Source organism: Nelusetta ayraudi, unplaced genomic scaffold (genome assembly GCF_046127955.1).
Source record: "Nelusetta ayraudi isolate G7.1 ecotype Tasmania unplaced genomic scaffold, CSIRO-AGI_Nayr_v1 ptg000059l, whole genome shotgun sequence".
NCBI lineage: Eukaryota > Metazoa > Chordata > Actinopteri > Tetraodontiformes > Monacanthidae > Nelusetta > Nelusetta ayraudi.
Window position 1 is genome coordinate 4,600,483 of NW_027466109.1, and position 24,912 is coordinate 4,625,394.

The 24,912-nt window shown below is 47.7% G+C and overlaps 1 protein-coding gene across 3 annotated transcripts; it reads left to right on the top strand.

Moving 5' to 3' along the window:
- Positions 1 to 1,201: 1,201 nt before the first annotated feature.
- On the top strand, positions 1,202 to 24,912 carry shdb (Src homology 2 domain containing transforming protein D, b). Of its 3 annotated transcripts, none has more exons than XM_076039337.1 (8): positions 1,202 to 1,398; positions 5,401 to 5,778; positions 7,600 to 7,750; positions 10,361 to 10,582; positions 18,914 to 18,991; positions 19,654 to 19,828; positions 20,935 to 21,054; positions 23,598 to 24,912. In XM_076039337.1, exons 2-8 carry the CDS (start codon positions 5,452 to 5,454, stop codon positions 23,782 to 23,784), a joined length of 1,260 nt encoding a protein of 419 aa, XP_075895452.1. In that variant the 5' UTR covers positions 1,202 to 1,398; positions 5,401 to 5,451; the 3' UTR covers positions 23,785 to 24,912. The 3 variants fall into 3 exon arrangements, with proteins under 3 accessions (XP_075895452.1, XP_075895451.1, XP_075895453.1); XM_076039336.1 differs by lacking the exon at positions 1,202 to 1,398 and adding an exon at positions 4,435 to 4,685; XM_076039338.1 differs by lacking the exons at positions 1,202 to 1,398; positions 18,914 to 18,991 and adding an exon at positions 4,438 to 4,685.

The following is a 24,912-nucleotide window of genomic DNA, read 5'->3' on the forward strand; positions in this document are numbered from 1 at the left end:
AGTTACAATATGATTGTGATGGTGTAGATGAGAAGCAGATGATACGAACATACACTAATAATACTAATAATAATCACCAGGATCTTTTGGTTTGGTAGAATTTGCAAGCCTGAATGAGACATAGCTGTCCTTGTGTGCTGCAAGGGAGTAGGAGACAGTCTCCAAGACAAGTGGTTACGTGAAGTTTGAAAAAAAAAAGAAGAAGTAAATTAGGGAACAGAACAAAGCCCGCCATAATACAAAAGCCTTGAGAGCATCAGTCTAATGACAGCTGGGAAGTGGGGACTCTTTCAATGAGAAAGAGAGAGAGTGAGTGTGTGTGTGTGCGCGTCTGTGCGCGCGTGTGCACGCTCCTTATTAATAATTGAATGCTACCTGAGCTCAGGTTCCAGCAGCAGTCTGGAGGCAGCATTGCTCCCCTGCTGCTGCTAAGTGACACTGAAGCCCAATTCCCCTCAGGTACACACTCGCAACGTGCGCCCACAGAAACACACAGGGGGAACCCTAGATAAAAACACTACTTGATGTGTGTACCACTGTAAATTATCTCCATAGAGCTTATGAATAGAGAACACCAGTGTCAAAACATCAAAATGCACTTGATGATCTTACTTCATTCTTTTTAAACTTTGCCTTGAGACTCTTCATCGTGGTCCAAGCTTCTCCTGTCTTGACAGCAACCCTGAAACAAGCAAGATGACTGACTTAAAATCTGTATATGTGTACGTATATATATATATATATATATATATATATATATATATATATATATATATATATATATATATATATATATATATATATATATATAGCAATAAAAAATATTTTTAAAAACATCCACCAATAACAAATGTTATTGCAGTTGCAGTAATAATAGTACACTTTTCTGTTAATAACAATATTCTGTTATATAATAATATAATAATAATAATAATAATAATAATAATAATAATAATAATAATAATGAGAGCAGGCCTTCGCTGTGGCTCAGTTTCGAATAATAATCTGTACCTGTAGCCTACCTGTGGAGGACTGTCCTGCTCCAGGTGAGAACCTCCTCTGGCCCATAAGATGCTCAACACAAAAACCCAAGTCACTGCAGCCTGGCAGGCAGCAAAATACGTGCCCGCCCTTGACGGTGAAGCAGCCAATCAGAAACCGCGAAAAACTTTAGCTTAAGCGAATGATTGTGCCCCGCAGGCACAAATACACACATTTGATATTTTCACGGACAATTTGTGCACCTCCAAGACTATTGAGCTCTGAAGAAATACTACATAATGTACGACGAGCGTATGACATGTGTGTGTGTTTGCTGTGGACTGGGACCCTGGAATAGCGTGAGTGAATTTGACCGGAAGAATTAAACCCGGAAGTGAAGAATGTGACGAAAGACAGGTGAGATGGGGCAGTTAAACATTTACTAACTTATTTTTGGTTTTGTCACTGAGCATGTTCTTATTATAGTCTATAATATTTATTTGGAAAAATTACTTTAATTATTTTTTTTTCATCTTTTTATTTATGTACGAGGATACACGCTGTTCGGCGACGTCGCCGTTTTGTCAAACCCAAATGTATTACAGCCGTATCGCCAAACGGGGGCAGTAAATGCAAGGCAAATTAACGTCTTTCTTCTTCCTTTGTCACAGATGAGCGTTGCCACATTTTCATCCCCTGAAATTCACTTGAATATCCACCGATGAGTTGAGAATATTGTTGGTTTTAACTTTTAGGACATATTTGTCAATGATTGGCGCCCTTCAGCACGCCAAATAGCGATTTGAATGTCGGGGATTATGGGGTTCAAAGTGTGTAAAGCATCAACTAAGCCGGAAGTTCAGACAGATGCAGAGATCTATGTTCCATCCATATTTAGCCCTGTCTAATGAGGTAGTCTTAATAACTCCGGGGGTTTCCATGCCGCTTTGTTGTTTCTGTTTGATTAAATTAAACCTCCAGCTTCCAAGAAGCAACTGGGGGGAAAAGCAAGCACAATAGTATAGCCTATCTGTTTGCCTGTCTGTCTGTTTGAGATAATCTCTCACTGGGAGAGACCCCGGCTTTCAATTTATGCTTTTTCCCCTCTTCCGTCTCTCCCCATGTGGCTTCCTCTTGCTCAGCACGACAGCTTGCCTCTCTCCATGTCTCTGATTTTCCATCTCCCTTTCGATTTTAAATATTTTCCTCCGCACAGCTGCGGTGCTCAGCCTGACTGGGATGAAAACAAAAATTAAATGTATGTGTTACTTGAGTCATAGGCAGGCTCTTTCTCTGAGCAGCTTGTGCTGAAAATGGGGGGATGTTGGGGGTTAATTGCAGACTTAAAGATCAAACACAGAATTGAAAGTGTTGCAGTCAGGAAAATGTAAGTAAAACAGTTGGTGCAGGAAGAGCAAGAGTATTTTTCAGTAAGAATGCTGGGTTTCTGGTGGTAAGATTTATGGGAATACATCATATCAGATTATCATCAATCAAGATGCCATGTTGTGTCAACAAGATCTGTATCAACATACTGAAAAGGTGGATCTAATTTCGAGCAGATAAAATCTCTAGAGCAACATATTGATCTTGTTCTCACAAGATATCCGTGGTGTGAATCTTCAGCTTCTGACAGACAAGATTTAAATTACATTGACATGACACAGGATTTCAACCACTGATCAACTTTTTTTTTGTTATGTGCGAAACCGATAACCTCTTGACATGAAACGTTATTCAAAATTATTTTAAATGTCTTTTCAGATGCATACGCAGTAAGTATTTTTTGATATTTTGCTGCTTGGCTACCAAGTTATTGGTCCCAAATTAATATTTCTTCCATCACATTAAAGACTCCACATTGAAGCTATTCCCAGCTCTTCATTTTTCAGCCCACGCACAAGTGGAGCAGTGTTATGTGATTAATTATCCACAAAACTCTATCGATATCTAAACAAAAACAACATGTTTAGCTTCCAAGTTTCCTTGTTCCATACACAATCTGATTCTTTGTTGTACCCTCCGGTAAGCAGTTGTGAGGAAGTCGGGTGAAACACTGAGTCGCCTGGTAATGTTACGAAGCAGAGAGAAGGATCAATGAGCTTCGTGACATCACAAAGGGTTATTTCCCACAACTGTTTGAGCATGCATACACACGTGCATTAAACAGTTCTGTGAAAATGTTTTTGGTTACTGTTTTGAAGGAGATCCGTGTTTAACTCATACCAGGTGCATACTTACATCTACATAATTGACCCCATTCTCTGCCAAAAGTCAGCCAAGCCATTAATTCAGCTCAGCCCTATCTGTACTTTTTATATGAAATCCTGTATCTGATACCAGATGCCATTAAAAACAGATTATTGGACTGACTGATGTCATGAAATCAATAATAGTCTCAATTTTATGGCTGCTGTATCTTAATCCTTAAGAAAAAAAAAAGACTGGAGGTCGCTGTGCTGTTTTCACTGACACGCCTGCTGTGACATTAGTATTCGCACACTAACAGTTTGAAACCTGTTCCTGATGCTTAAGACTCTCTGGGGATGGGGCTCTGTGAACACTGGAGCAGAAGCACATGGCAGGCGGTCTTGGTTGGATAATACTATCGGCTGGGGCTTGATTGTAGCATGGGGGGGTGGGGGGGGATTCTACTTCATTGACCTCATCCTGTCCCCCGCCCCTTGGAGAAAAGTGAGCTCATGAGTGTCGTAAAGACACAGGCGTTTAAAGTCTCTGAACGCACTGCGAGGGCCACAGCGGGTCACACTATGGTGCAAAAATGCATTTTACCTGCCTTGATGTTGATGAGAGGATGTGACTAACTGAATACAGGATAACTGAATCAATCATACAGTGAACAACAGGCCTCTTTGATCAGAGACAGGCTCCAGTGTTTTGGTGTTTTTGTTTTTGTAAGAAGAAATGTTCTGATGTCTGTTGAAACGTTGCTCCGTCACTGTTCAAGTTCCCCCACAGGATGATCAGATCCTCCAAATCCTGGTAACAGCTCTGCTCTGCTCTGCTCTGCTCTGTCCTGGGGCTTTTGCAAAAGTTGTTTTTCTTCTTCTATTAGCGGTGAACATTTTGTAAAAACTAAAAAAAAAAAAAATCCTCCAGTGATGTCATGAACATAAATTATGCACATCTCTGGTGCACATTCTCGTTTGCTGTTTCTCTTGTATTTCTTGAAACGACACAATTTCTTGTTCTGCCCTTTTGTTTTCCCATGTGCAGTCGAAGAGTTTTTCTTTCTTTTTTTTTAACAAAGTCTCTTGTTGCTCGTCTGGAGCCTTGTCTCTGATGTGCAGATATTTCGATGAACGATGGCTTTCTGAGAGAGAGAGAGAGAGAGAGAGAGAGAGAGAGAGAGAGAGAGAGAGAGAGAGAGAGAGCAGGAGGAGAGGAGGGGTATTCCTGCGGGAACGAAGCGCCTCCCCTTAAATCCGCTCGCTGAGTTTGTCTCGCGGCTCCCACTCGCTCCGCTCACTAGCGCGTTTGCCGTCGCTCGATGCAGGATCTCTCGCCTCCACTTTATTTCCCTACAAAGGCTCCGGCTTCAGAGGGGTTTTTTCCTCTGCGCATTTTTGGAAAAGTGAAAGCGGCGCGCGGCTCTGTCGATTTCCAGGCGCTCTTTCATTTGGATCGACATGGAAAAGCGTGTTGTAAATGGTCTAAAGTGGCTGAAGGACTGACCGAGATCGGTGAGTGAGGTGGCAGCGCTCACTGTTCTTTATCCCACTGTTGTCTGTCTGGCTGTTAGTTGTAGCAGTTTAGAAGAGGAAAGCTCTTATTTTGCGCTTTGCATGGCGCGTGGCTGCACTCGGGGCTGCGCTCAAACCTGCAACACGTTTTTGGAAAATACTTCACTTTTAATCACAAACGGGATATAAACGCCACAGAACACAGAACGGACTCCTGTTTATCCTGTTTATTTTGTCGGTCTCTGTTTGTCGCCAACATGTTACACTAATCAGGCTGAACTTTTTATTACGAGGTTGTGAAATTTAATTGCTGCCCGGGAGCAAAGTCCAGATGCTCCATATCCAGATGATATTGTAAAACAAACGCAGCGTGCACTACCCAGTTGCATCGTGTAGTTTAACGTCACGCGAGCGCGAGTAAACACGCGGGTTGCTATTATTTGGCGTGTAGGAAGTTACACAATAGGAGATAGGGGAGGATGAGGACCTGTGGGTTTTCTGTTATGAAAAAAAGTTATCTTATCTCCAAATTTCTGCAATGTGGGATTAATAAGGATTTCGTCTTCTTCTTTTTCTTCTTCTAATACTTAGACTGTCTTATGTCAGAAACACGCCTTTAGAAATAAGCGCACCTCACTCAAAATCCAACCCTTTTGCTCACACATCACAGGTCAGCAAATAAATGCATGACTTGTCCCTGTCTGCCTCCCTGCAGCCTCCTGCTCTCACTCCTCCGCACACCACCGCGCCGGGCAGCAGAGCCGCCATGGCCAAGTGGCTGAAAGACTACCTGAGTTTTGGCAGCAGGAAGGTGCCGCCGCAGCCGCCCACGCCCGACTACACCGAGAGCGAGATCCTCAAAGCCTACCGGCTCCAGAGGGACCTGGACTTCGAGGACCCCTACGAGGACCCGGAGAACAGGCTCAGGAGCGAGTCCTCGGAGCCGGCCACGCCGGTGTACGGCTCTCCCATGAAGTCGTCCAGCGTGGACGTGAAGTCGCCCAAACACAGACTGATCAAGGTGGACTCTCAGGAGCTGGGCCGCACCAAGATCCTCCTCAGCGCCATCTCTTTGGAGGAGCACGCGGAACCTGTAAGAGCCTCTTGACGCTCGGCCGGGTCGTGATGTGACGGTGCTGATGGGAAATTTTATATGTGAATGAAGTATAAAATGCATCCTGTGCACTTCTCTCCCTCTCACACTCTCTCTCGGGCCATTTTCATCACCACGACAGCTTTATTGATCAGACTACATCAGCCAGCGGTTGCTTATGCATGTCATCACAGATATGCGTTCTTTTCATAAATCACATTATGCCCCATGCGCCTCGTAAGCTCCCCGGGCCCCGGATGGAAGTCGTTACTATTGATGGCTCGAGCGGGCCGATGAGTTGGAGAGGGCCACACTCTCTTGAGTTTATATCCCTTCCATAAATAATGAATGGGGTTTGGATTTCCAAGCTGGGAGAGAGAGAGAGAGAGAGAACCCCCCACCTCCACCTCCACCACCTCCTCCACCCCTACACAAGCACGTTTGGGGCCATAAAAACGGATGCTGTGTGGCAACGTGCCAAGGGGTCACCGCGCCGAGGCAGGATTTATACCCCGGCGCTGTTTGTGTCACCGGTGCAGCGACGCATTCCTGGGAAACGGTGCCCTGCTACGTCCTTCTGTGTAGGGAAAGTCAACCAGGCAGCCACCAGGAAATAGACAGATTCCAAAAGGGAAAGAGGCAGCGGGTTTAACAAGACCATGGACTTCGCATTAACGCTGCTTCACATCTGCTGAGTAAGTTAAGCGTCCCAGGGTGGATTCTTTTTTTTTTTTTTTTTTAAATCCCAGCAGTGAAATCCATGAGTCGGCTCACGGGGAGAGAAAAAAAATGCTACAAGTGCGAAAGACCTGAAGTGGATTGAAGTAATAGTCTTAACTCCAGTCGATAGCCGCCCCCGCTCGGCTTCCGCCGACTCGTTAATTTCCCAGGGTCTGTGGGAACAACCGCACTGCTGATTAACATCGCAGACGTCCGCTCATCGATGGGTAACCTGTTACGGAATCAACAAGGGATTAGGACGTGATTGGTTTATTTATTTATTTATCTATTAATTCTCTTACAAGGGCGTGTGCGCGTTATGTAAGAACTTTTAGGAAGCTGGCCCTCGCTGCAGCAATTTCCTCTGTCGGAGAGGCCGAGATGGGAAAGGAGCTCTTTGCCAGAGGTGTGTGGGTTTGTGTCCGCCACCGCAGTTGTGTGTGCGTGAGGGGAAAGGGAGAATCAGCGACCATATGGCCGCCTTCGTGGCTGTCACCGCGCCAGCTGACCACTGTTTTCCACCTGTGCTCGCAGGAAGGAACAAAAGCCCCTTCCGATCAGGCAGCCTTCTCGCTCCCTTTTAACTTTGCGCCGCTTTCTTCCCAACGCCAGGAAAACGTCCTCTGACAGGACGACGGCGACGTGTCGGCGCTGCGTGTGGCCTGCGGGAGGCAACAGAGTTGCCAGTTAATGTTTTTTTTTTTCGTGCTGTCTGCAAGCAAACTTGCTTTTAAGCCCGTTGTAATGTGAGGATCGGGTTGTTTGTCAAGAATCCTGCAGTGCTTGCATCCTGATGAGCCACTGTTTGTACTCACCGCTTCCTTCTTGTTTTTTGTTTTGTATTTATTCATATGTGACAGGCTGCGACAGCCATTTCTGCTAATTATCGGGAAACATTCGGTCCCCAGCGTGCTGTAACTCAGGTGTTCAGGTGTGATTGAGAGTATTTGAAGTGGAGCTTGACGGTGCTGGATAAATTTGGGCTCATTATAGACCAGGACTTAAACATCTCTTATTTTTTTGTGCACTCCTGCTTTATTTAACCCTCCCAAAAAATGTCTCTTGCAAGTGCGCTTTAACGGCTGTGTGTCTGCCTCTCAGGTGGTACCATCGGCTCCGTTGGCAGGAGACACAGACTACTCGGACCCTTTCGACGCTCGCTTGGACCACCGGTCGGAATTGGATCTCAGGACCGTTCCCTGCGAGAACAATGGCTACATGGAACCGTATGAGGCACAGAGGGTCATAACGGGTGAGAACCAGTTCAGTTATAATATCGAAATACAGTGTTAAGTTGCTCGCTTTGCTACACTTTATTTTCTTCTTACTTTTAAAAAGAAGCGTGTATGTCCACTGACAATAAACCCAGACTCCCAGACCGACTTCAAACCAGACCCAAGAAATGGAGTTTAAAGCATTCGTCACGGACAGCCAGTGTATTGCATGACGTCATAAATAACATGTACACCTGTGGCATGGAGTAATAGAGCCTGACATTAATACTCTGACAGCAATTTCATGAATGCCGACCTGTTAACTGATCAGATACGTCCCTTCTCATCCCTCCTTCCCTTTCTTGTACTGTCCTATTACCATGTCCTTATTATTATGCCTTTTTCTGCTCTTTTATTCTCTGAAGCACCAGTGTTATTTTGGCTATTTTAACCGTCTTGTGGTCACTGCCGACTCCGCCACAGAAAGCCCCTTTTCCAAGAGCCTTCTCGCTCCGTATCCAGACTCCCCCCCCCCCCCCCCCCTTCCTCGCTCTCCTCCCATGTGATTTTCTCCCACATCGTAGCTCACTTCTATCGTTTTCCATTTGTCTCCCCTCCCATAACATCTCTGTCTGGCCGTTCTCCACCCCCCTGCTCCATGCCTGCTCTGTCCCAGTCATTTAGTGTAAAAGCCTTCCCCCTTCCTGCCTCTCCATTTCTCTATCTCTGCTCATCTCCAGTGCCCTCTCTCGCTCTCGCTCTCTCTCTCTCCAGCCCTGAGGGGAGCCTCACTGTCTCTCTAATCTGTCCTTTAGCCAATTGCTTGTCCTGTCCTCCCTCTCTCTCTCTCTATTTTCACTCGTGCTGCCTTTTCGGTGTCCAAACCAAGCCTGTAGAATGAGCTTTACAGAAAATGACACCTTCCTTCTCCGCTCAGACCTTCAAGAAAGTGTTTCTTTTTCCTTTTCTCCATCTGTGGCAACATAACGAACGACGATGATGAGGTTTGATTTGCGGCGGTGATTGCAGGCAGTTCGGCACCAGAGTTGTTAAGGCTCTTTCACTGTTGTTAAATTGCGGCTGTCAGTCCTGAGCCGTTTTGCTGCCTGCTTCTGTCTGGGTCTTAGTGCAGCTGTTCCTAAAACACACACGTCTTATTTGAAAAAAAGGACAGATGTCTTATTAAAATAGTACTTACCCTTTACATTGGCTGTTAGTAAAACATATTAACGAGCTTCTTAATCGTCCTCCTCCTCATTGTCATCTTCATTTGAAAAAAAAAAGACAGATTTCTTTGCCTTCCCGCTGCCACGTGTATCTGTATGCGCAAACAGTCCCCTGCGCACTTACTCCCCTCAATCTGCTGTCACGTCTATGTCAAAATTGCCAGTTTCCCCGCTCCCCGCCAGTGTCTCCCGCCGCCGTGTTTCCTGTGACTTCCTCATTTTATTGCCTTGGTGCCTGTTTTTTCTTCCCCTTTTTATCTCCACACCTTCATCTTCTCCATCTCCGCGCTGCCGCCGCCACCGCGGGTTCCCAGAGCAGGTAGAGCCACATTCAGGCCCGCTGCGCTTCTGTCTCAATGACTTAACATCAAACGCTGACAGACCCCGCCTCCCCCCCAGCTGCCTCCCTTGTCCCCGAGCCCCGTCACCCTCCCTTCTTTCTTTTTTTTTTGCCGCCTCTCTCCACACACCACTTCCTTTTCCACTTCCTTTCTCTCGTGCTTGTTGTCACCTCCTCTTTGCCATCCTCCTTCCCCCCCGCCGCCTTGCTCCGCCCCTCTCCGTTCCGCCCTACGCCCGCCTCCCCCCTCCTCTTTATAACCTCAGGGCCTTTCCCCAGGGCCCCCACTTGGTCGCCATGGTGACAAAAGGGTCGCCCAATAGCGGCTTCTTCGTCTCCTCATGTGAAGGTTAAAGTTTTTTCATTGCCTTCTACTAGTGAACGCTTCCATTTAGTCCTGCTTGCTTTCCTCCGGAGGGCACTCTCATTGTGAGTGAACACAAAAGATGCCCGCTTCTTCATTTCTCCCTCATTTTCCTCCCTTTTGTACCATCTGTTTATTAATAAGGGGTACATTTTCGAGGTCAGCGTATCAAAGCCCCTCTGCTGATTGCTTCTGCAGCTCGGAAGCTCCGACTGACACACTCAGAAATCAGATTCCGTCCTCCCGCTTGCTTCCGCAAACGCGTTGCTTTTTATCCCTGGAAGCGGCGCAACAGTTGCAGGTGCAAACAACATTTCTTGGCTCGGATCCCGCTGAGAAAGTGATGAAAATCTGAACGGGCAAACACTGATGCAGTCGTGAGGCGCGCCGGATTACTGCTGGGATCCAGAATGGACAACGGAAGGGGGGCTGGGTTTTCCACACTGTTGCTACTTTGCATCTCGCCCAAGGCTTTGTTAAGCCCCTTATATGAGATTTTGAGCCGGCGGCATGCTGTGCACACATCATTTAATTCCAGTCATGTCAGAGCTCAACAGGCATTTTTGATTTTCTTCCTAGAACAAAATGAAATCGGTGAGGTGTTGGAGGAATCCTCGCTGTCACGGGGAAATTGCGTTGCTTTGTGCAACCTGGTTTTCTTGCAGTCGAGAGTACAAATTTATATCTTGTGTTTTTTTTCTCTCTCTTCTTTTCAAAGAGCTGCAGCGTGGCCCAGGAGTGGGGCGGCCACGAGGTGGGGTGCAGCTCTATGACACCCCTTATGAAGATGAGCGGGGCAGGCGCCTGGGAGCGCTGTACACCGAACTGCAGGAGGAGTGCAAGGAGAGCAGCAGGCTGCCGCAGGACGACGAGAGACCTGCGGATGAGTACGACCAGCCCTGGGAGTGGAAGAAGGACAACATCTCCAAGGCTTTTGCAGGTGACCACAGACATTGCTAGTGTGAAAAGGGCGACAAATAAGATTGGATAATGTTCTGGCAAAGGCTCTACCACATTTGTATCATATGGGGGAAATATTGAATGATAATTTCAGCCTCTTTGTGCCTAACAAAAAAACACTCAAATTATTCTTTTACTTCTAAACTAAATTTTTCCTTTTTCAGTTGAACTTGTAAAATGTTTTTAAACGTCAAAGCCCTTGCAGGAGCCCAATGTGAGCCCTGATGCGGATACAACACTGTGAAATACTCATCTAACTGTCCTGACCTTTTAATATAGTGTCTGCACACCATCACCAAAAGCCTCTTTGTCGATCTATTCGGACGGAGAGTGCTGTGACCTTCACTTTTTCAGAGAGCGTGACACGTATATCTCTTACTGCTTTCAGGCTCCTGCTGGTGACTATTGATTTCTTAATTCCTTCCCTCTGACATGCGTGTCAGACGGCGGGTCCTGAATATCTCTGAGATGATCGTTAGAACTGGCGAGGGCAGAAGGACTGAACCACGGCAAGGTTCCATCTGTTGGAAAAACTGCAGCACTTTTGAAAAAAAAAAAAAAAAGAATAACTGGCTTGCTGGTGTTCTTGCAAGGTTTCTCTCACATCCCTTCACACCTTCATTAATTTGTGTTTCATGGAATGTAATTGGAGTAACTTGGCGCGCCAGATGGAACGTTCCTTTTGATTTACTTCATCGATCCATCTGGTTAAGGACCCATAAAGGCGTTTGGAAAGGGCAGGCTCAAATTTTGGACGGGACCGGACTAGACCTCCGTCTCTCACATTTAGGCAGACCGCTCCGATGTGATAATGCGGGTTCATCTTCTATCGTGTAGATGAACATGGTTTAGCGTTGGGAGTCCGACTGCTGTGCACAGTTGTGATTTGAGGGGAATCGGGGAGAAGTAAAAGAGCCGCTGAGGCAGAGAAGAAAGAGAAGCAGCAGACTGAAGGGTCATTTAGGAGTGGATCAGCCCGGAGGAACGCCGGGCCAACTTGACTTAATTGAGCTGCATCTCTGTGTCACAAGGTCAAGGTGGTGGGATAATAAATCAACCCTGTCTCATATGCAACCCCCCCCCCCTCCAGCTGCACCACCACCCTCTCTTTGAATTTGCACCCCCCTCCTTTTCTCATTTAATTACATGCCTGTGTGTGCATGACCGATCCAGTGGTAATAAGAGAGCGCAGCGCAGATTTACTCATTCACACCGTGTTGATGCTCAATCACATTTATTAGAGGAGCCGCGGCGAGCCACTGTAACTTATTCCGGAGAGGGAATGATTTCAAAGGAGGGGAGTGGGGGGGGGACAGTTAATTTAAAAGCCAATATCACCTCTCTCCCACTTCGCCAATCGTTCCCGCCTTTATCTGTCGTCGTCCTCCTCCTCCACCGAGCCTGAGCCCACATGCAGAGGAGCGTTTTGCAGCACCATTAGAGAGCGCAGCAGCGGAGGGAAAGACTCAAGATGTCTGACCCCTTGTTTTTTTTTCCATTTGGAGCCGGAGCTGCGAGCTGACGCACTGGAGTGTAAACACACAACAACAGTATTTTCCTTTCTCGCATTTAATCCATATTCCCAGGCCTGCTCCACGTTGCTAGGCACAGCCAGCGTGCGAGGGACGAGGGGGGTGGGTCGGAGAACAGAGCGGGGAAAAGGCGGAAATGTGGCATTTTGATTTTGATACACTTCATTGGCCACCTTTTGTGCTGGGGTTGGAGGGGTTTGTCTTCAGCTTCTTGTCATGCAGACGCTCACAAACCTCCCCTGAAAGCACACGGCATGTACGACGTACACTAAAGCATAGAGCAAAGAGAAGTGACAGACAGAGAAACGAGGGGAAAAAAACCATAAAGAGAGTGGCCATAGACGGGGGGGATAATGGGGATGGGACATCCAAGGTTACGGTTTTGTTCGTGGCAGTGCTCGATGCTTGTTTGTGAGGGCCTATGGCTTCGGAGGGGTGGGGAGGGGAGGGGAGGGGAGGGGCATCCAGCCAGGAGAATTAATGGTCGGGGATTGTGGTGAGGTGAGGCGAAGCAAGAGGAGGGACGGAGGGGGTAGGGGGTGGGGGGGGGGGGGGGGGACTCAGGGCCATTGTGGCAGGGTGCAATCAGTCATCTGCTAACACAGGCACCCACACCACACTCTCACACGAACACACACCAGCCACGCAGCAGCAGCAGCAGCGGTGGTGACAGGGTTGTCCCCGCAGCCCCGCCTGCCTCCCGGCGGACGTGACACACTCACTCAGATAACCCACTGCGGGGAGGCAGAGGGGGTGGAGAGGTGGGGGGGGGCATCGCCATCATCACCGACACACACACACACGTGTGGATTCTCAGCTATTTTTTTTCCCCTTCCTCTCCTGCTTTGATTGTCAGCCACCTAAATCAGGGGTGAGAGGAGGTTGAGTGCGTGCTGGCATAAATGAGTGAGTGGGTTGGGGGGTGGGGGGGGGGACTGTCGCTGTTGCATATTGTATGCGGATTTGCGTGCAGTGCATTTGTGCGAGTACTTCCTCTGAGCGGAATTTCTTCTCATTATAGTTTTTCACAGCTCCGCTGCTTAAATGTAATCCCCGGGGGGGCCGACTGCGGCGAGTCGCGAGTTTTTTTTGTTTTTTTTTCCCAAGCAACCAGAAAATAAGCTTGCCTCCAAAACGTTTTTTATTTATTTTGCCATTTGGACGTGAGAATACAACACCGCCAGCTGCGGCGTAAGCGTAATCACCTGGCCGCCGGAGGGCTCTGACGTCACGGGGCCCCTCCCACTCCGCAGGGTTCTAATTACAGCGTTAGAAACGCTGCCGCCAGTCAACACCGTCCGGCTCAAATTCCGGCCGAAATTAATTACTTGAAGTCCAGAGACAGTCCGGCAGTGAGATTTCGGCCCTGCAGCCATTCAGCACCAATTAGTGAGCTAATGAAAGCTGCAATCTTATTGCCTTGTCCGATAGCTGTACGTAACGGACGGATGAGGGAGTGTTTCAGATGGTGCAGATGACGTTTGCCTGAAGGACGGATGGAGGAGCGGGCTTCAAATCAGGCGGAAATGAGGGAGCGAATGATTAACTGTGTGACCTCTAGCAATTACTATTATAGTTCCATTCTGTTCACTCTGCAGCTGCTCAGTAGAAAGCAGTGTGCACGACCAACTTCCTGCTGATGAAAATCTTCCTTTTTTGGTCATTCCAATGCCTTTCGGCCTTCAAAGAGGTCATATTTTGACCCTTTCCAGATTCACAAAATTTTTTTGGGCCCTCTTCTGTCAATAAACAAGGTTTGATTGTTCATAAACTCCTAGTTTGAGGTGTACAGGCCTTACTAAACAAGCATTTATCTTTCCTGGCTCTCTTTCCCCTCCCCCTGCTGCATCCATGGCTCCGCCTTGGAACAGGCCACTCCTGTCTGATTGGCCAGCCACTCACTGCTAGCGAGGAAGCTAGCGGGGAAGCTCGCGGGGAAGATGGCTTCCAGTTCTCACGCAGTGATGTTTTGAAAAAAAAAAAAAAGGTCTGATGAGGCGTCAATATGATAATCAGGTTGGCTTGTGATATAGAAAGTTGAGCAAAATCCGAACGGCTTGTTGCAGCACAGATGAAGCTAGCCCATCTAGAAATGCGTAATGTGTTGTTTTTCATACTTAAGAAATTAAATTGGTTAGTTTTTCATAATAGGGGCCCTTTATACATCACTGAGACACCTTGAGACACAACATTATCGATATACTTATATGTGATACACATTACATGCTTTGTTTCGAGAAAAATAATTCCACTCAGGTGCCATATAAATTGAAGTGTTTTCTGCTACTTGCAACACAGTTACACTTTGCATTTAAAAGTTGGCCTAGGTCGCAGGTTGTTCTAAATCTGCCTGTGTGGAAGAAAAGAAAAAAGAAAAAGAAAAGATTTTTCAAAGAAAAAGATTTTCTGAGCTAATTTTGAGAGTTTTTTTCTGAATAGCACCATTCATTTAACAGCTTGTACTATGTACTGTAAAGCAGCAAAATCATTTACACTGATGATCCTGCGGTGTGTCCAGGCAGAACAGCAGCAGCCTCTAACAGACTGCTTTGCATGCGTGCATCACAAAATGAGAGATGCCTGTGTGCGTGTGAGCCACGAATGAGTAAATATCAAAAGAAAATGAAATTTTCATTCCGTCTCTGGAAGTGGCTGCAAGATGCTGCTTTCCTTGGATGTAACCAGCCTCCCCCTGGGCGCATTTGACCAGTGTGTTGTTCATCAATTTACTGGCAGAGTGGAAGTACTCCAGTTGCTCTCCTTCACACTTACCTCCTTTTTCTCTCTGGCACGTTTCCTCTCTCCTGCTCTCGTCTCGCTCTCAGCCGCTCGCCTTACTGCTCTTTCTTTTCTCCTTTGGCGTGACCCATCTGCCACATTAATGAAAAGGCAGGTCCTCTGTGATTCCGCCTCGCCTGTCGGTGTGACGAGATGCAGAGATGATGGAAGCGGAGCAGGGCAGTAGACTAATGCAAGGGAATATGGAAAAGGAGATAATACCTCTCCCCCCACTTACGTGAGGGCTGATAAAAGGGGGAGAATAAAAGAAAAAATGCCGTCAGAACTCTGAATTAGTAATGGAGGTATACCTATGAAAATAGAAGTCATCTCTGATGTGCACTGCTGATGTCAACATGAGGCAAAATCCACATGATTAAATTGGAACTTGTGTGAATGTTTTTTTTTTCTTCCTTTTTCTCTTTCCTTACCGGCATAAGGTGTTAATTGTTTGCCCTTATGGGATCCGTTTTGCTCGGCAGAAGGTCTCAGTGTGCACAGAGGAGATGAGATGGCAGGGCTGTTAGACAAACAGATGTCTTCATTATTGGGCCTAATGAAGCGGCTCCATTGTTTTTGCCTGTTCCTCGTGCACGACAGGAACAAAGAAAGCAGCTGCCGCGCTTTGAAATGTCAGCTATCCATCACTCACGTCAATCCGAGTCCGAGACACGGTAAGAAAAACCTCATCTGGTTGTCGGCGCCCGCTTGGATAATTTCTGTGATAATTGTTAGCAGGCAGGCGAGGCAGGAGGCTCGTGGGATTTTGACAAAAATATTGAGTTGCTGTCTTGCGCTCCCATCACGGGGGCAAAAAATGAGTGAAAAAAAACACCTCTTTGTTTCAGCACCTTCTGAATAGAACAAAAGAAAAACATTCAAGTTGTGAATGTAAACGGCGAGCCCTGGAGTGACTGAGGGCTTTGTCCGTAATCCATTAGGGCGCCTCATTGTCTTGCGTTGAAGAACAAAGCGGAGGCAGCAACAGCCCTTCACGTGTGACAGAGCCACAGGTTGCTATTAGCCCTGAATGGAAGCCAGATGTTCTCCTTTCGCCAGCGAGTGGCATGGCTTGATTGTCTGTATTCATTGCGCACTCAGCCGTTTTGTTTTCAGACAGTTCAGAAGTCTGGTGTGGGCTGCGTTGATGTCTGTTCTGTAATGAGCCGTTGACTTTGAGATTTTTTTATTTTTCTTATTTTTTTTCCCCAGACCTCCAAAGACTTGGTGTCAATGTTTGATTTAAACAGAGTCTTCTGTCGTTGGTTTGCAACCAGTGAACACATTTTCCTGTTTTCCTCTGGTATTAACATAACCGTGCCATCGCTGTCCACTCCATAATGTCACATCGCCCCTGGAGCCACAGTCAAGGACAAGTTGTCTTCCTTGTAATTACTGCCTTAGTCAGCAGCAGGAACCTGCAGCAGTATGCTAAGATGGAACAGAGCTCCGTCAGTTCTGCCACACATCTGCAAATTTATCACCCTGCCATGTTGCTTGTGCCCTGTGTGAGGCCCCTCCAATGTGTGGAAATAGATTCAAAAAGATAGATGTTCTTAACAAAGGACAAAATGTTCCGTTTCAGTCTAATTTTTTTTTGTGATTTTTATCTTTTTAAAACTGCTGTAATGCAGCCAACAAACTGATCGCACAACTGGGAGAAACAAAGCTCCGAGCAATTAGCAGCATTAACAGTGCAACAGAAGTACAACTGTCTCGTGAATTAGATTAATTAAGTAGCTGTAATTTGATAATGAACTTGGATGAATTACCTGAGTTTTGGGGAATTTGTGTCCCCTCGCGGCCTCACAATGAAGAAAAAGTTGTGGGTGAAACAAACATTACACAAAACGTATGTGGCAGCAATGTGGAGAAGAAGCTCATTAATATAGCGATATAAAACGTAGACTTTGCTGATGTACGTCTAGTCGGCAAAACCAGTGCACTCACTCTGCAAGTAGCAGAAGCGCTTTTTTAGGAAAATAAAGTTAAAAACGAAAGTACAGAGATGTCTGCAGACAGACGGTGGACTGCACGACACATTCTAACAACCTTTCAAGTATTTTATTAAGCAGACAACACGTCTGTAATCATACGAAATCCAATCCCTGGATGGTGTTTGAGGAAAGCGCTGTGTGCACAGTCGGCTGAACAGAAACGCTCCTGCCGCCTGTTTGATGTCTGCTTTGATGACAGCAGCTGCTGGCTCTTCTCTCCCCTCTTTGCGTGGCTGCATTGCTAAATTTAACCAGACCTAAAGACCACTCTGTCACCTGAGTCTCTTTTCATCGGGTCCAAAAATAATTGCGGCTCTTAGACGCGGAGTTGATGCAATTTCCCTCTGCAGCGACGACGCGCTTGATTACACTGTGCTGCGGCCTGATCAAGTGAACAAGAAGATCTGCATTTCTAAAAAAAAATAAAAAGCAAAAAAATAAACCTTTGGGGAGAACTTTTTTTGGGGGCCAATCTAATTGTCTGGCTGCTGTCAACAGCTGTCTTGTGCTCGCTAGAGAGGAATCTTGATGGAATTTCACCAACCACTGCCGGGGCTTATCTGTCACTCAGTAGGCTGAGCACAGTCCCGTCTCCTCCCTCCTTGTGCCCCCCCCCCCCCTTCTTCCCCCTTTTTCTCATTTACACCCCTCTTCGCTGCTGTCACGCTCCTCTCAGGTTTAAAGGTGTGACATGTGATGTGATGGCGAGTGGACGGGCAGCAGAATGTGGCGGCGGCCATATTTATTTATCTATTTCTGTGTGCGAGCGTCTGCGATGAGAACCTGTGCGCTTTTGCATGCGTGTGTTACCCGCTGAGCGGTGCCAGGCCGACCACACTTGAATTCTGGCTTTGGCGGCGGCGGCGGCAGCAGCCCGCTCCAGATGGGGCCATTGTACTGCGCCATGCATCAATAATTCACAGGGAGCTGGGGAAAGTGGCGGAGTGTGTCTGCCTGCTCAATAATTAACGAGGGAAGGGGGCGAAAGGCATGTATGTACAGACCCGGGGTCCTCTCTCCAAAACGCCCGTTCAAGTGGCCTTTGATGTCGCAGGGCCTGGGGGGGGGGGTTGATGATGGTGGGAGGTGGCGGGGGCGGGCGCGGCGGGGGGGTCCTTTGGATATGTCGACTCATTAAGTCATCACCCCTCTTTTCCTCTATTATTTGTTTTGTAGTCCGCTTCCCTCCCCAGGAGCCGGCTGGGGGGAGGGGAGGCCTCGCACGTGCGGCGCCCAAACTGTGGAAATTGCATAATGCACGTGGTAGGTGGCAGCTGGTAGGTGGTAGCTGGTTCGTCGCCGAGGCCGGAGCGAAGCAGGAACAGTAGATGGCTGCACGCCACGGCGGATAATGAGCTATTTTCAGGTCCTGCCCGCCTCTCACGGCGCACCTCCTGAAGGTAGGTCAATGAACGTGCGGGGCATTATTCTGCATCCCTGCTCCTGGAAGCTGCGCGTGCCACAGCGCTGGCATAAGCAGTCCCGTTTTGTTTTGCACACCACCACCACCACCACCACCCCAGACAGTTTTCTTTACTATAAATAATACAGACGCCGATGTCTCTCCCGTACCCTCAGCTCTATCTGCTGCTTCCCAGTCTGTTCCGCGTGATGAACGGCTTTTGAATGGTGACGGGGATTTTTTTTTTTCTCTTCCTACGAGTGCGATGAAGTGGGGAACCACGAGGACGAGAATCGATCCGTCCTGTTTACCATGACATGTGGGACGGAGCGAACCACGTGCAGCGGCCTCCTCATTATCCCAACAGGAGCGTCGGTTTCCTCGCACACTCCTCCGCATCGCACCTCTCGCCCTCGCTCAAATCCTGCACCTGATTTCTCTTAATTACCGCCGACTTCCTCGCAACGCCGCTTCGGCAACTTGATTTTGTTCCAGGCCCATCTGCTGTGTTCTCACTCTGTCGCTCCCTTTCTTTTTTCCCCCTCCCTCTCCTTTTTCACCTTTTCCTCCTCCTCCTCCGCCTCCTCCCCCTCCTCTGTCAGAAATGAGGGAGATGTCGGAGTTGCCCTGGCCTGCCCCGGTGGGTCAGCTGGAGGAGGAGCCCACCGTCAAAGAGCAAGGTGACCCCACCCCGCACCCTCGACACAAACCCCACCCCCTCACCCTGCTCTCCTTCATAACTGCTAACATGTGCACCGGGAGTCACCCTGACATCCTTGACCTCATCTGTTGCTCTGCATCTGCTCTGCCTCCATCCTACGCCTGTCTGTCACCACTTTAAAGCCCCACCCCCTCCGACCCCTCCGCCTCTCACCGTGTTGCAGTTTTCTTTTTTTTTTCTGCGGCAGCCGGTTGTTTTTGCCGTATTCATAAGGGGCCGCTTAGCAGCACTGTGGTACACTTAATTTCTAATTACAAGCTCGGGGGATTGACTGGCATGAAAATGGGCACGAAAAGGGATAATGGGCACCACAGTCTGCTGGTGTGATTAATTCCAGAAAGGAATTGGAATCGCCAACAAAACAAGTCGTCGACAGTGCGGCGTGCGGGAAGGAAAAGATGAACAAGGGAACAAGGGAAGAGACGACGTCTGTCACGCAAAAAGTTTTTCATCACGGTGACGTTAACGCTGTTTGTCAGGCCTAGGACCCGCTCCGTGCTCTGGCTGGTTTCCACAGCGGCCAGATGTCTGGTGTTTACACACGTCTGGCTCGGAGGTTTTTATCCCCTTTTGTTATCACACTGTGTAAATATTGTGCCCCCCCCCCCCTTCTGCCAACAGCGCAGTTTGACGGCGCAGAGTGGGACCGCTCCTCGTCCCCCACCGAGCGCCTCCGTCCCCCGGGGCCCAGGTCCAGCCCGCTGGCGGGAGGCGGGATGAAGTTCCGCATGCCGCAGGAGGGCCTGTCGCTGGTCGGGGAGAGAGTGGACCCGGCGCTGCCGCTGGAGAAGCAGGTGTATGTAATGCAGTCGCTCCGCAGAAGCCGTCGTTCCGTTGGGATTTAATCAGATTAAGAGATTTGCATGCTTTTGTACTTAATGCCTTTGATTGAGTGTCTCTGCTGCCCTGGATTTAATTACCTGCAACATAAAAAAAAAAATCGACCTTTGGTCGGGAGCAGCACGAGCATTGGCGAACCGGCTAAGACGTGTAGCATCATTCTAAGTTCTGCTGCTAATGTGCCGAAAACGAATCCTCTAAATCTCTGCGTGGCTTTAATTGCTGTTGTCTTGGGCATGCATGGGGCAATGTAATTATAGGGGGTTTTGATTATTTTCAGCAGAACAGAGTCTTGCATTGCGCGAATCAGGCCAAAATCGGCTTTATTGCCCCGCTTTGATCTATTAAGGGGGCCGCGGCCACATTAAATCGTAGCCGTTATGCGTTTCGACTAAGCAGCACTCATCAGAGCTTACAGAACTGCAAAAGGTTAAGAGTGAGAACTAATTAAGTCGGAACATTAAAAACACGCATTTACTTTGGTCTTGTAATTCCAGACATCATTGGCGTTATTTACGGGCTGTTTACGTGCACATAAAAGGCGGTTTCGCTAATGAAATCCGAGCACGACACCCCATAAGCACACATGACGCAAGAGGCAGTTTTCCCTCGAGGATGCTGCTTGATTATTAATGCCCCATTGCTCCCTTATGACTAAACAGAGAACCAGCATCACTTTGAACCTGTAGCACTCTGTCCACGGCCCCGGCCAATTTGTGTTCAACGCAGTCCCATTGCTGATTGCTGCTCCCAAACAATTTCCTATTAACTCAGTTGTGCTTTACTGAACCAATATTTAGGTTTATTGCATCAATTAATTAGTAAGGCTTATTAGGTTTATTGCATCGTTAATAGTGTTGGTCAAAACCCAACTATCTTAATATTCATGAAACACGCAAAGTGAAAGAAGCGATGCATTTCTTTCTCTCCTGTGAAGCACATCGATTCATTTTCTCCTGAAAAGAAATGAATAGCGTATTACACTCCGGCATGTACAGTATGTTCACGATCACATGAATCACACGTGTGTGTGTGGTGTGTGTGTGTGTGTGTGTCTTTCAGATGGTATCACGGCTCGCTGTCCCGCTCCGAGGCCGAGTCGCTGCTCACGCTCTGTAAAGAGTGCAGCTACCTGGTGCGGAACAGCCAGACCAACCGCTCTGACTTCTCCCTGTCTCTGCGGTAACTTGCACGCAAACATGCACACTCACACACACACACTCACACGTGCACACTCTCCAATCAACATCTTTACAATTTCATTTCACACTTCTCTTTTCTCCACCGAGCCGTGTGTGTGTGTGTGTGTGTGTGTGTGTGTGTGTGTGTGTGTGTGTGTGTGTGTGTGTGTGTGTGTGTGTGTGTGTGTGAGAGAGACAACCCCCCAACCCACTATTTCTTTTTTTTTTTTGCAGTCTCCACACCTCCCCATCTGTCTCTCCCCCGCTCCCACTCCCCCACCCTCACCCCCACCCCCACCGAAGATCATTGCAGCACTGATTCTTCGCCCGATACTCATTTGCAGGGCCACAATACTGCTTATCTGGTCAAATCTCTCCCTTGTAATTAGTGCCGCGATCTATCGTCTCGGGCCCCACAGCCGCTTTCCCATCATCCCTCTGTCCTCACCCTATCCTTGGCTCCTCTCTGTGACCCCCCCCCCCCCCGACTCCCGCCACCCTCCCTCGTCAGCCCCAGTGGGCCCTCTAAGTGGTAATCAGGCAGGTAGAGCACACTTCAGTGCACACATCATCCTCCCCGTAATCACTAATGAATATGAATCACCTTCTGCGGGCCACACAAGAAGGGAATCGGGGAGGAGAGGGGGGGTGGATGGCGAGGGCTGGGATTTGGGAGGTGGGGGGGCGTGGTGGAGCAGCGGGACGGGGTGCAGTTGTGTCACTGGTGTTGTAGTGACACGTAAACAAGCTCATGCATTACTTATTGAAAGGAGCCAGGAATGTTTGACACGCTGGAGGAGGTCACCGCTTCTGTCTGCTTGTGCGTCTCCCCAACGCAACGTCTCGCCCAAACCTAGCTAACATCTGGCCGCTTTTCACGCAAAAAACGCGCGGACTTTGCATTTGCCGCACGAGTTTCAGAAGGAACCGAAGGGGAGACGAGGCACAATTGGAAGAGTTGAAACAAATCCCACAGGGCTTGTGCCACATAATCCTGAGCACCAGACAAAACAGCATCAGGGACTTCAGGCAGGCTTGTATACAATGACAGCCTGAAGCCTGCAACACAACACACTCAAATGAGGTGGCAGTGGGTACTTTGACCTCTCTAATTAATGGATAACCGCCAGCCCAACGCCGCCGCCCTGCAGGCCTTCTGGATGTTGACTTTGTGTCATTAAAAAAAAGAAGAAAAAAAGTCCTGTCCACCAGCAGTACCTCGGCCTCTCTGTCTTCACATTTTGGTTTCTGAGAGTTTTTTTTTATTGTGTATGGCAAACAGAATAATCTGCGTGTTTGAAATAAGTGTCTCCGCTTTCGTCGCCTCTCACAGAGGGCATCCCACATCCTCCATCTCGGCAACCCGCACACAATACCCTTGATTGTAGCCCTGTGTCACATGCTTTTATCAGGTCCATTCAGTGGAATGTGTAAACACTGCGAGCGCTCTCGCCCCCTCCCGCTGCAAAACCCTGTTTATGTGAACGACGGCTTGTTTGGCCGTTAGATCACCTTGCCAACTTGTTTTTTTTTTTCTTTTTTTCTTTTTTTTTTTTTAGACGAGATAAGATACCATGACATTAGGCATTTGCGTATTTTGAAAAAGATGTGGGCAAAAAAAAAGTAACTCAAATGGAATTTCCCTTGCATTTGTCTTTATCGCGGTGGTGTGACTTTTCCAAGCATGCCACTCATGTCACGTGGAGACGTTCAAGCAAGGTCTCTGCGTCAGTGAATCACGACGTGTCAATCTCTCACTTATGTGGACAGCGTGGACGAAAATGAGATATCTAATAAAAAAGAAACAACCACTCCAAAGTCAGACAGAGTTAAAGAAACTTTAATATTTGTAGTTGGAAGCTTTTAATAGAGATTGAACTACAAAAACCCAAGCATGACTGGATGAAAGCAGGTGGAAGACGACAGATGTGTTGGAGGGTCAGCCCTCAGTGGGCCAGAGAGTGATGGAAACTGAGTCTTTTCTGGCTTTATTGAATCACAGCCAGTAATTCTGGCTGTGCGGCTCTTCAAATTAAGTGCAGTTTACCCAAGCAGCGACAGTTACAGGCCCCCGTTTCCGCCTTTATCTACCCCGGTCCTGCTATAATTAGACACACAGCGCAAGTGTCTGGCCAGCTCTTAAAGGGGAAGTCCGTGTGATGCTGCCTGACAGGAAGACATGCGGTTCTCTCTGCGAGGCCTCTTTCACAGTTTAGGTGCCTCCGTCTCCACCCTTCCCGTCTTTGTCGTCCCTTTTCTGTGCCATTACGCGGCCGCTCGTCCATCACCGTGTCCCTTCCTGCCGCACTTGTGACACGGCGATAATTCTCGGTTAGAGTTCCACTCTCGGAGGGCAGGAGAGAGATGTCGAGGTGGACCCAGGCTATCATTTCCTCCTTGACATAACGTGCGGGAAGCCTTCGGTGGCGATGCGCCTGGCCCACATTTCACGTCACCTGCACTTTCTCCTTCTCCCTAACATTAGAGTCTTTTCATTCTCTTGTCTTTTCTCTTATCCCGTCCTCCTGTTTGCTTCCCCCGCAGGAGCTGCCAGGGCTTCATGCATATGAAGTTCACCCATTTAAAGGACGGGAAGTACGTCCTGGGACAGAACAGCCCTCCATTTGACACCATCCCAGAGGTCATCCACTTCTACACCACACACAAACTCCCCATCCGGGGCGCCGAGCACCTCTCGCTGCTCTTCCCCGTGCTCGTGCAGACACTCTGACTGACCCGGACCCTCTTCTGGACCTCCGGAGTTGAATTGTGGTGGAAAACGTAAATCCAAAGTGTTTGGCAGGGTGCTGCTGTGTTGCTCGCTCTATTTTTGGGAAGCGGACTACTCTAATGATTCAACACACCAGGGGGTTTTGAAGCCCACAGCCACCACTGCTGTTGTACCTGTGCCAAGAGTGTTGTGGAGGAACTATTCAAATGAAATGCCTGAACTTTTGGCCACTGTTGGGACTGAAAGGAGCCAAACCCAGGACATGTGAAATCCTCCCCTCTCACTGAGTTTAACCAACAACCGCTGAATGAAGCGCAGAAGAAGTCGGCCGTGCTCTGGAATGCCTCTGTTCTGTTCTGAATGTATTGGTGCTTCGGTTTGCAGGGGATTCTTTTTTTTTTAACATGAATTACTGCTGTTTCACAAAAAAAAAAAAAAAACACCTCATCATTATGACTGCTGGTGAAAAATCACCTCGCTGTATTCTGCAAGTTTTTTTCCCTCACCCAGTCAGTTAGTTAATTGGAAAAAGTGTTCAAGAGTTTGGGATCATCTTTTTTATTAACAGTAATAACTGTATATTTCTGATACTCTTCTACACAATCCTGCTAATTTCCTGTCTCTCACGATGAAGCTGCTTTTCTTTGAGTGTTTGCCCGACTTTTTCTGTAGGTTTGGTGCATCTTGTTTCTTGTAACAAAGAAGTTGTGCTTCATCGGTTTGTTCATTGGGCTCTGTGACCTGTTTTTCTCTTGCAATGCTGGTGCTTTGTAAAAAAAAAACAAAAAAAACAAAACAAAAAAGTCCTCTCTCACTGCTCTCATCTCATCATTGCCATGAGCCCATATCAGATGGATCTGGAGACGACACCTGGCACGATAGCTTTAGACTTTCTCCAAATAGTCTGCTGACAGAGTCACTTTATGTTGATTTGTGGGGAGGTCGCACTTGAGTTAATGGACCGATACAATCTAAATTCAGATTACGATTCTGACCCCCCCAGGACAATATCAATAACGTACACCATCATTTCTTCATCTTCACATTTATCATTTGGTGTATTGATGACGATCATTGTGATTATTCCTGGATTTGTCACCAGTAAAAGATGATGAGCTGTATAAATTA